The sequence below is a fragment of the Fistularia commersonii genome, chromosome 2 (assembly GCF_037954325.1).
Source record: "Fistularia commersonii isolate RoL2024-O1a breed Wild chromosome 2, RoL_Fcom_v1.0, whole genome shotgun sequence".
NCBI lineage: Eukaryota > Metazoa > Chordata > Actinopteri > Syngnathiformes > Fistulariidae > Fistularia > Fistularia commersonii.
Genome location: NC_141285.1, coordinates 21,541,966 through 21,554,008, shown reverse-complemented (window position 1 = coordinate 21,554,008; position 12,043 = coordinate 21,541,966). Strand labels below are relative to the sequence as shown.

Here is a 12,043-nt window from a genome sequence, read left to right as displayed (position 1 = left end):
GGCAGCGAAAGTGCACGTGGGGGTAGAAAAAGGTGAGCGGCCTGCCGGAGATTTTCCTCCCGGCTGATAAGGAGAATAGCGACCCGCTCGCCGCAATCCGTCGGCGACCCTGTTACGGCTCCAATCTCGGCCGTGACCCCGTCGCCGCGGCTCCCGGATGCCGCTCAACCCGCCAGTGTCACCGCCTCGATAAGGATTTGCCCGCCTGATGCTCAGTTGAGCGGTTAGATTAATCTGGTGGCGGGGGTATGATAATAAATAAGACGGACGGGGGGGTCGATTGAGGTTTCGGTGGCGCACGAACGACGGGGAGCGGAGCTGAAAACGACGCAGCCGGGGAGGAAAACTCAAGAAGGAGAGAAAGAAATGAGAATATCGTCAGGGTATGGATTGTTTAGCCCATTCCAGTCACTTCACAAACTCGCACTTAAAATTTGAAGTCCATTGCTTTCCACCCCGGAATGAACGGACAGTTCCGGTGCCGACATTCGAGGGTAAAGAAGACCGGCAGCAAATGTTCCACTCGGTGCTCCCGAGTGATTTAGGCAATGTCAAGCTTTTTTTTGACATCTAGTCGTGCCTTGAAGTCCTTAGACAAAATCTGACAGCAGTTAAAAAAGTTGGGAATGGTATTTTGGATAGAAAGATGGGCTATTAAATTAGGAAATTAAATTGTCATACCAGCCAGGTAAAAAAAAAAAACAGGTTTTAAGCAAATATTCCATCAAGCTCTTTATATTCAAGGACATTTTGAATTAAAAAAAAAAAAAAAAAATCACATTAAAAAAAATCTGCATAAAACCTATAAATCAAGGCCCAACACCATTGGGAAAAGGCCAATATCGTCCAATAAACACGGAAGGATGTGATGGTTTGGGTTTTTGCTTTTCCCGACCGTCTCTTGTGTCCCGCCCTCAGAGCCGAGTCTCATGTTCCAGGCTTCCAGCTGAGCGACATCGCCAATAGTTTGCTCATCATCACATACAGCAAGAGAGGCCAGGTGAAAGGTAAAGAACATGCGCTCACACACACACACACACACACACACACTCGGATGACGGAAGTCTTATATCGCCTTCACGCACGCTCCCCCCCCACCAGACGCCCTGGAGAAGCTGAAGTCCATGCTGCAGGCGGACCACGTGCCCTCGCAGCTGTCCGTCACGCGACTGGTCCAGGCCCTGGGCGCCCGGGGCGACGTGGCCGGCATCCAAGAAGCGGAGTCGCTGATGAAGGTCCTCGGCAGCAGCCTCAACTTATCCAGCATGGTGTTCGTGAACAACCTGGCCCTGGCGCACATCAACAAGTACGTTGGTTGGTCGGTTTATTTTTTTGTCTAATGAACCCGTAGGATTTGACCAAACGCTCATTAAGTCATCGTCATTTAAAAGAAAGATCCCGTAATCACGAGGGGATCCGCGGAAGCGCTTTAGCTAGGAGTTTAGCCATGTTTGAATGACAGTTGGCACGGAGACGGCGACATCCCGACGGGAGGGGGCGCGACGATAGCAACCCCTGTGTTTTATAATGTTTGGTAAACTATGACGAACGGGGTCGCGGTCGGGTTTTCAGGTGCAGCGGCACAATGAGCGCCACAGTTCAACGCCTTACCGGCCGGAGAAATAGGTGACAAGAGCCGCTTTGACACTCTCTCAGAGTAAAAGCACGCCGAGCGAGAGCACAAACGCGAAAACGTCGGGGTAATCGGATTATTCATGGATTCCTTTTAATGTCATGAAAAGGTCCGTCCTCCCCTCGCTGCCCCGACAACAGAGGACAAAACAGAAAACACATTGCGCATCAAAGTTTGATCGCGCCGCATTAGTGCCGTCCCCCGGCCCAAAGGAAAAAAAAAAAAATAGCGGAGACGGTATCACGCCCGATTGGCCCTCGCGGCGCGGCCCTGTCAGCTTGAACCCTGACCTCCGGGAGCGGCGCCCTGAGCCGCTCTGACACGTGCGTCCCCGCTGCGCCTGAGCCAAGATGACTGGTTAAGAGCCGGGGTGGGGAAGGCGGCGGGCCCGGAAAGCGCCGCGCCGCATTTAGCGGGGCCCCCCGCTGAATTATTCAGACGGTCCCAGTCGTAACAATCAGGGTAGATCTGTTCCCACCTCCACACACACACACATACACACACCGGTGGTTAAATATTCATGGTGACTGGTGTTGGTGGGGGACGCAGATGAAAGAGCATGAAAGTGTGACCGGCGAGGACCTGGACCTGGTCGCCGGAGATTTGTCGTGCCTTTTGTTTGCTCGTGTCGACCTCAGCAGAAACACACCTCACGGCCTTGTGTGTATCAGTGGGCAGGGAGTGGTGGTGGTGGGGGGGTTTTGTGAAACATGGCGACGTTCCGAGACCGAACTGTCGACGTGTTCGCGAAGCAGCGCGGAATTATCAGCTTTCTCGACGCTTTCACGTGTCGGCACGCGTGATTTATGAAGCCACCTCTCCGTCCGCTCTCCCCTCCAGCGGCGACCTGGACTCGGCGGTGGAGATACTAGAGGAGGTCTACACCAGTCCAGACAGCACAAGCCCCAGCATGTCCTTCGTCTTCAGAAAGATCCTGGAGGAGGACAATGAGAAAGCCATCGACAAGCGTAAGACGCGCGTCTCCGACGAGCGCGTTCGGCGATCTGCCGGACACGCGGGCGTTAAAATCTGTGATGTTGTCGTTGCAGTGAGCGCCATGGCGGAGCGGCTAGCCAACCACTTCGCCTGCTACAGGCCGGCCTCGGACCTCTTCCTGCAGCTGCTGGACACCAACAGAGCCGAGGACGCCAAGTTCATGCTAGCCGTGAGTAGGGGAGAGAGGGAGGGAGAGTGTGTGTGTGTGTGAGCGCGTGCATGTGTGTGCCCCCAGTGTAATTATGTGTGTAGCGCCTTCTAACACGGTTGCTACAAAGTGGTTTACATGAGAACAGGGTTCGTGATAACGCATGTAGAAATAAGCTTCTTTAAGTGAGTTTTAAAATCCCTAAATACGCTGTGAGACCTGACACACACGCACACACACACCGGTTTTAAACCGGTAATGGGTCAAATCTTTATTTTTTTAACATTCCCCACACTCAAAATACATTTTAAATCAACCTGATTTTTTTTTTTTTTTTTTTTTCATTTTTTGCCCCAGTCTCCTCCATCCAAGCAACAGATAAATAATACAAGTTGTGAATTTTTCATTATTTGAATTAAAATCTGCCGGTGGGAGGGGGGATTGTCGACAAATGTCTTCGTCCGGTCGTCAGGCGCCGTAGACGCTCTCCTGCCGCTGTCTGGCTTATTCAACTCACCAGGCATTTTTCATCACGGCATTCTGAATGAATGCATTCGGACGAGTCGTTGGAGAATGATGCAAGTATCTTCCAAATTGAACTAGATGCCCAACATTGTGATGATGACGGGTCTATTTTCTGCCCAAGAGGACGTTGTGGTGCTCCATGTTTGGACCAAAGGATGGATTGGGACACTGAGATGTTTACAACACGTCCGCTATGACGCAACACGTTTGATTTGGAATTTTACATGGAATTCGGGGTATTTCAGTTGAAATCCCGAGAATCCGCGTGAGGTCGTGAACCCAGCGAGTGTCTGGCGCCCGCCCTGTCCTCGGCCGTAACCCCGGTCCCGGCTCACGCCATCCAACCCGCAGGCCTCAAGAGGGTCGGTTTCATGTGTATATTCCGAACCACTTCGGAAGACCAATTAAAACTGCAGGATGGAGAGAGAACACTGCAGATACCCCGACACACACACACACACAGGCACGCATCCGTGTCTTGAGTGATTATCCCTCTCAATCATTAAACAGGGATGTCTGACTAGCCTGCGTTTTAATGAACAGATACATTACTTACTACTCTCATCATCATCACTATTTCAATACGGACCCGGGATTACATGATCATTCCGGCAATAAGATGACTCTCGCCCGATACGCATCTCAGCCAAGGCGCGCTCCGTGATACCCACCAGTAGATGTACGATTTGCCTCTGCAGGAAAACGGTCCTAACGGTGATTTTCGAACATTAACACAGGGTTACAAATCCTGGGGCTACAATGTCAACGCCTATGAGGTTGATTGAATTGAATTAGCTGTAAAGAAAAAATTGTATCGGTCGTATTTTCCAGGGCCTCTCGGTGGGCTTCGGGAAAAAATTAAAGATGCACGCGGAAACAGGGAAAAGGAGCCGAAAAAGAAACGTCCCCGAGGCGTCCAAGACAAAAAGCACCATTAGAAACATGTTCTCGCTTTTGTCGAGCGCCGGGTTTCAGATCTGGGCGATAACTTTTTTTTTTTTTTTTTTTTTCCCCCTTGTCCGTCTTCGCAGCCCCCCCACCACCCCGCTCATTCAGGGTCACTGGAGGGTAGCAGCTCCGCCATCCCATCATAAGCGAACCGAAACTCCGAAAAGCTTTTAAGTAGCTGCGTAGACAATGATGACGACGGGCCTATCAGGAGAGTGGGGGGGGGAGAGTTAGTCATTAAGAAGCGACGACAAGGGCAGGCTACAACTACACGCTCCTGTGTTAGGAGTTACTGATGGAGGGTTGGGGAGGGGAGGGGGGCGTTCCCTGGGTATGCAGAGCTTTTAGGGCGGGTTGTGTGTGTGTGTTTGTGTGTGTGTGTGTGAGGAGCAGGGGAGTCTGCAGGCCCGGCCGTCACCTTTGGGAGCGGTTGTTGCAACGAATGAAGGAAAGGAAATATGAGGGAGTGACTGAGCGCAATGCAAAGTTAAGCGAAGTGGCGTAGCGTCGGTCTAATTGCCTGATTGTACCGAACCCATTCTGCCGCTCAGTGACTCCAAGGAAATGTGTGTGTGTGTGTGTGTGTGCGTGTGTGGTCGGTCCTGTTAAAAGCCTAACAGGCCGCTACCTTTAAATTCTGTACGAGGACGACGGGAGGAAACGCGTTAGTTTACGACTGGCTAGTAATCGGACCTCATTGCCGCTCAGCCAGGAAAACATACTCTCACTCAGAACGAGTTTAATGCATCTGCTTGCGCACGGACACACACACACACACACACACACACACACACACATACACGCGCATTAAACTCACGCATGAACCCATATATTGCAGACATGCCTGCATATTTAGTAGGTTAAAACCTCCAGCTGCAGAAATGCCTGTCATGAATTCATCTCCGATAATGGAGAAGAAAATTATATTACACACGGTATTATTATCCATATGTCTCGTTTTTCTTTTCCGATATAATAGCTTAGTTCAAAAAAAAAAAAAAAAAAAGAGAATTAGGAATTAACATGTCAGATGCACAACACGAACAGCTTTGTGCCTGACACTCGAATTTAGTTCGTAATTAAAGTCTTGACGTGGCTGAACGCGTGTCAGAATCTTCCCGACTTTTAGAAAGAAAAGCGCAACTTATCGGCCTCCGTTTCCCCCTCGCTCCGTAGCGCGTCGCTGCAGTGGCTGAGCAGAAGGACGTCCTGGTGTCCTTCCTTTCTCAAAAGGCCCAGATTCCCGGGCAGGTAAGATTCCCACCGGCGTGGTCCTTTCCACAGCTGAGGCCGCCGTCAGGTGACCACATTATTTCCAGCATTTATTTTGCTTTTCTCAGTTATTTGCACATTCAGAACACTGTGGGTGTATGTATGTGTGTGTGTGTGTGCTTGTGTGTGTGTCTACACAGGTGGGGAAAATCAAGACCCTGGCGACTCTGATCCCCAACTTCACAGAGAAGACGGTGCTGTACCCGTACCTGATGAAATGCCACGGTAAGCTGGAGACGGCCAGCGCTTGGGCGTCAGCAAGGAAATTAACAATGCATCAGGTCAAGGCGCACCACGCACTCGCGTGTGTGTGTGTGTGTGTGTATGGGACACACACACATGCAGGACTTTAAAGAACACATGTCGGTTAATGAGTTAGCTGTCCTGCCTAGCCTAGCGTGCTAATTGCTACACAGTCCACCACTCAGCTTCTACTTTCGGCGTTCCCACCCCGTCTTCTACGTGATGACTCCCCGTGCCCCCCCCCTGCACACCCCGCACCCCCTCCCTTTGTGCCGCCGCAGCCCCCCCCCCCCCCCCCCCGCGCTCCTTCCCCTCGCTTCACCTTCTCAACCCGCCGTCACACCGGAGACGAGCGGACATGACTTTTTAATCAGCGTCAGGAAGCCGGTCGGCCGGCGGTGTCCGGGGGGCTGGAGGGGGGCGGCGGGGGGGTGGGGGGGCTCAATTAGCCTCCCCACCGTCTGCCGTGTCTCTACTTTACTTTTTGTTTTTCAATGAAACTTTCATTGAACCTGGAAGTTTCATTAGATTCATTATCCGGTCCGTGGTTTGTAAAACGGACACGATGACGGTGACGGAGTTTTTTCTCCTCAGACAATGCGCTGAAAAGTCGATGATGTCGTTTCAATATGTAATTTCACTGCTAAATTCAGAAATTTTTTCTGGTCTAATTTTTTTTTTTTTTTGGGGGGAGGGAGCACGTTATTTAGTATAGTCCAGGGGTCGGCAACTCGTAACACCCAAAGAGCCATTTGGACACAGTTTCCTCAGAAAAGAAAACACTGGGAGCCGCAATTACTTTTTGATGTCTAAAATAAAGGTACCACTGTATATATTGCTTTTTATTACCTTTACACTTTGTGAATTTCAGAAGCAACACACTACACACTTGTTTATACAAAGTATTACGGAGAAAATTAAATCTTATTTATGTAATTTTCAGTCATTTTGAGCTTTTGGCTTTCAGAGCATGTAGCGGAGCCTTGACCTTGAATTTTAAAAATAAATCGGGGAAAAAATCACTGTGTCAGTAAACAATGAAAAATAAATATTTGCAAAATATCTTCATAAATATTTATTTTACCTGGTTTATGGGACTTCTGCTCCTGAAATTCTGCGCACAGCATCTGCAAATCGGGACTTTACCGGCTGGTGGGTATACCGGCTTCCGCAAGTGTGACGTTATTTTGAGCCGCAAAAAATAGTGGATATAATTTTATTTAATATTTCAAGATCACAATAATCTTCCAACTTAGAACTAAAAGTAAAAAAAAAGAATTAACATAAATGAAATACACTTTAATTCAATATTTATAATTTATTTTCCCAAGCCACTCGGAGCTGCAGTGTAAAGATGAAAGAGCCGCGGGTTGCCGACCCCAGGTTTAGTCCTTTGTGAAGAAGTTGCAAGATACTGCAGAAAAATAAGAAAGAAGTTGTTCATAAGTCAACCAGAAACATTTGAAATCTCAGTCAGTAGTTACCAGAAAGCCAGTGGGTCAAGTTTGCCCCCACATTTTTCTGAAAGGTTCAATGTCAAGTCAGATTTTATTTCTACAGCACCAAACCACAACACTTGACGCATAGTGCAGGTCTTGACCACCTCTCTTTAAGATGATCCACAGAACAACAACATTCCCCCATGTGTGGGCACTCGCCTTTACCAGCACAGGAACCTCAGACAGATCCCAGCTCATAGTGGGCGGCCTTCTGAGAAAAGGACATAGACAAAGAAAGTTTGAAAGAGACAGAGGTGCCGTATGAGGGTTGATATGTGTTAGGAAAAAAAAATAGCAATGATGGACACTTAACGGCTTAGGTGTTGCATCATGGTAATGCTGCCCCTGGGAACCTGCAACAGGAGAGAGCCTGAGGATTTGGGATGAGAAATCTAACAAAAATGATCAGGAAATAGTTTTTAATGTAATTTTAAAAATTATATTTGGAAAAAAATAATGGTCAAAAAGATACTATGATCAATGTCTGGATGTTTGACAGAAAAACTGTATGTGTGTGTGTGTCCGGGGAACACTTGAACAACACAATGTAACTCCAAGTCAATCACACTTCTGTGAAATCATAGTGTCCACTCAGGAAGCAACACAGATTCATTTTGACTTGTTTTAAGGACATTACATCAAAGTTGGATCAGCCTGGAGTTTGTTTTTACACTTTCATTTTGAGTGTGATTCCTAATCCAGACCTCCATGGGTTGATACAATTGATTTCCATTGATCATTTTTGTGTGATTTTGTCGTCAGCACATTCAACTGTGTAAAGAGCAAAGTATTTCATAAGAATATTTCATTCATTTAGATCTAGGATGTGTTTTTTAAGTGTTCCCTTTATTTTTTTGAGCAGTGTATATTATTGCAGTAAGAATATGCCTGATTGACATGTTACCTCATCCTGGTGCATTTCATTCAGTTTGGTTTCTTAGACACCAATCACTTCATCTGGATTTGAATGCTGATCCAAAAGCCTGTGCGTGTGACTCTACCCCCCTCCCCCATCCCTCCCTCTCCTCAGTCCTGGATAAGGACCTGCCGGCAGCGAAGGCTCTGCACGAGCAGATGCAGAAGGAGGGCGTTGACATCGACGAGCTGTCACTCAAACGGCTGGCTGTCCTCTACCGCAGCGCGGGGGAGACGGTGCCCTTCCTCGAACCACCCGTGAGTCTCACACACATTTGAAGAAGAAAGTTATTATCCAAATATGCAAAATGAAGAAAGTCATATATATAGCATATACATGGATTGCCATGGATGCAAATAACTTTTTAATACTTTTGTTTTTTATGATATAAATATGCATTTCTCATTTTTCAGTGACTTCAATCAGCACCTCTGCAATAAACAGAGAACAAGAAAACACTTTATTTATCTTAATGTCCACACACCAACAGACACAGATATCTTTACATTTACAAACACACTATGATCAGTTGTGTGTAAAAAAAAAAAAAAATCAAACACACACTCCGCAGCTGCTAACCGGTCATGGCATGATGCGTGTGTGTTTTGTCCTGGTGTAGTAGTCGGGGGCTACCTTGGCTTTACACACACACACACACTCTGGTCTGGAGTCATCCTGTGCTTGTTTGTCATAGAAGTACACTTCTCGTGAAAATGAGACGGTGTCAATCCAATTGTCCCCCCCCCCCCCCCCCAAAAAAAAAACAACTTAGTATTTATGAGCCTTTTAACATATTATGTAAGTTGATTTAGCTCTATTTTTGAAAGAGGCCACACACTTAAACACACACACACACATACTGTCCCCTCGAGGCAGGTGTAGGAGTGCCCACCTCTTACCTTCCCATCCCATACCTGCCATCCAGAAATAGAAGGAGGCCGAGGAGCCGCTGCATTATTTACCACATGTCAGGATAGTTAAGTGATCGTCGGGTTTTTTTCGCCAGAGGAGGAGATGCCCAGGGAGATATAAATGACAGGATGGATGAACTAGATGGGGTTTAACGCGCACCTCTCAGGTGGGAACATGCTTCACATGGTTCGTGGCGAGTTTACCAGGGGTTCACAGCGGAATTTTTTTTATTTTTCATTTTTAAGGAGGACAATTCTTATCCAAGGTTTCTAAAGGGTTTCTCAGTTTAGACGTTTGAAGTGCGTCCCAAAGAATCACCTTCGGTTATAACGGCACTCTCGTTTTGGTCGAATCCTACCAATTTTTCCTGCTACACAAGATCCAGACACCATTAACAGCCTCGCTGAAGCCTGACTTTCCGTAAAACGTCTATCAGGAAGGCGAGAATATCAGAGAAAAAGTAGGTTACCCGGGGAGTTGTCTGCATTTCTTCGTCGGCAGGTAAGGTGACCTCACAGGGAGTCATCAGAAAAAACAACAACAACAACAACACACAAACTCTTTGTTTGGATAAGGGACGATTAATTAGCTGGACCCTAAGGCTACAAATCCTGATTTGAGTATTAATGGGGACTTAGAGATGAAACGAAACAACCTGGTCGGGGAGCAGGGGGCCTGTTTCAACTGGCCCGAGACGTCCCGGGTAGAGAGAGAGAGAAGAAACAACCGGAGACCAGGCGGGTAAACACTTTTTAAATAAGGAATTTGATCGCTAAGTGGTCTTTCTCCCGTTTTCTTTCATTTAATTTCCAGGAGTCCTTCAAGTTCTACGCAGACAAGCTGAGAGAGCGAGCGGCCAAAGCCAAATCTGCAGCAGAGTAGATTCATCCTCCCTGTCTCTTCCCTCCAAGTTCTTCTATCTTTTTTTTTTTTTTTTTTACTGAAGTTCTTTGAGCCTGTTGTTGTATCATGTTCCACGTATTTGATGATGAAACTGCTGATGCTGATGATGATGATGATAATGATGTACAGAAGTATTTATGGAAATAAATAAATCGGGAATTCCAGATTCTGTGTCTGGGTTTTTCCTGAAAACCCAATCTGAAGATGTAGAATTTCAAAAAAAAAAAAAAAGGGAGTCATAAGCACTAGCTTGTTGCTGGATCGATGGCTAGGGAGGGTTTCTGAGCTAAAAGGGACTTAAACGTTTTGTTTTTTTTTTTTTTCAATTTGAAGTCGTGTTTCAGTGTGTACTGATGTAGCAGCAGTTTAAATAGACTAATACTTTAATGTTTCACCGCTCTGGACTAGCGAAATATTTGTCTAGACTACCGGCAAAGCTATCCGAGCGCTTTGCTAACAGTAGCTAACTTGGGGCTAACAAGCTGTTAATAGGTAGCTAAAGCTAGCATATAGCCCAAACGCTTTAACGCCAATACTCAATATAGTTGAAAGGAATCTCAACCACTGGTAACTGAACTTTACAGTACACAGGTTAGTATAAAGTTAACTGTTTTGTATATGGATGAAAGTTCTAAGAGGCTAATAGTGGCTAACTGGTAGCAAAGAAATGCTAATACAGTGCTAGCATGATAGCACAAAGCAAGGATGCTAAATCCCATTTTTACATGCCAGCAAATTCAAAGGTTTGTTGTATTTAGCCTAGGAATGCATTTTCTACAAGAAATTAAGTTCTCGTTTTTTTCTGGTAGCAATCAGGTGTTTAAGGCTCTTAAAATTTAAAACCGCGTTTGTTTAGAGGTCAGAAGTTCTTTAACATGACATGGCTAAGTTTCAGGAGATTTTTGAACTTCCATGAAGCTCTCGGAAGCACCGCCATCGTTAAAGAAACTTATTATTTTCAAATATATGTGGTTGGTCGTTACATTATGGATGTACGTTTTTGCCTTGAGATGAGCAAGAATTACCCTTTGTATACTTCTTAAATCGGAAATGTTTAAAAGCGACGAAAATCAGGGGTGAAAGCAAGCCTGAAGTTTTTGAAGCCGTGTCAAAATTAGCTAAGTTTCGTGTTTTTTTACAAGACGATAAATGTCCTTTTGGAGCTTGTTTTCAGATAAGAATAACAATCACGAGCTCTATTTCTAAAAAGCTTTTGGTGCGGAGCTTGAAAAACAACCACAGTTGGAACTGATCACATTGTAAATAGCGTTTATTTATTGTCATAAGACGACGTTGTTACCGAAGAGCGATAGGATGACGAAAAAAATAAACAGTAAAGTGAAGCAATTTAGATCTCAGGCTTTAGTTATTTGCACTCAAAACATGTCGGTAATATATTTATCAGGCTTCTGCACCAGTGTAAAAACATCCATCTTACATAATCTTCAATCTGCGAGGACACAACAACGACATGCTCTCTTTTTCAGAGTATGACTTACTAAATCTCTGCCGGGCTTTTATCCCCCCCATTACTCCTTCTACAGACACACACATTGTCGAGCTTAATAACCTTACATACATGAAAACCAAAAAGTAGGGCTTAAGAGTGAGGGGAAAAAAAAGATTGAAAATGAAACAAGCAAAATATGTAGCTGGAAATCACTCTGTCCGCTGGTCGAGCCGGAGACGGATGGGGATTTTCCATGTGTTGCGGAGCTCTGCTGCCACCCAGCGGCAGACTGCGGTACTGCAGTTGCTCTTTAACCTCTTTCCAAAGTCCTCAGTCTCCACAGATAAACTATAATATTTTACATTTATTTAAGCTTGGACTGATGAGAAGATTCAGTATTTCTAGAACTTTTTTTTGTCCATTTTTTTTCATTTCCGTGATAACCCATCCTTAATCACACATTAGTCTGTTGACGAACACGTTTATATATTTATCCATTTAATCCTAAACGCAAAAGTTCAATTTAATATCAAATTGCAAAAAAAAAAAAAAAAACACAAAAAAATGGATAAGAAGTTTTCTAAAATTGAACAGAAAA

At 45.7% G+C, this 12,043-nt stretch overlaps 1 protein-coding gene across 1 annotated transcript in view; it reads left to right on the top strand.

Moving 5' to 3' along the window:
- lrpprc (leucine-rich pentatricopeptide repeat containing) overlaps positions 1–10,161 on the top strand; it is a 55,250-nt gene extending 45,089 nt beyond the window's left edge. The window contains exons 31-38 of the mRNA XM_086172719.1: positions 919–1,007; positions 1,102–1,306; positions 2,474–2,601; positions 2,683–2,798; positions 5,427–5,501; positions 5,663–5,747; positions 8,295–8,437; positions 9,906–10,161. Of these exons, the coding sequence (XP_086028845.1) occupies positions 919–1,007; positions 1,102–1,306; positions 2,474–2,601; positions 2,683–2,798; positions 5,427–5,501; positions 5,663–5,747; positions 8,295–8,437; positions 9,906–9,974 (910 nt within the window). The 3' untranslated portion in view covers positions 9,975–10,161. The remainder of the gene's footprint in view (positions 1–918; positions 1,008–1,101; positions 1,307–2,473; positions 2,602–2,682; positions 2,799–5,426; positions 5,502–5,662; positions 5,748–8,294; positions 8,438–9,905) is intronic.
- Positions 10,162–12,043: the final 1,882 nt, after the last annotated feature.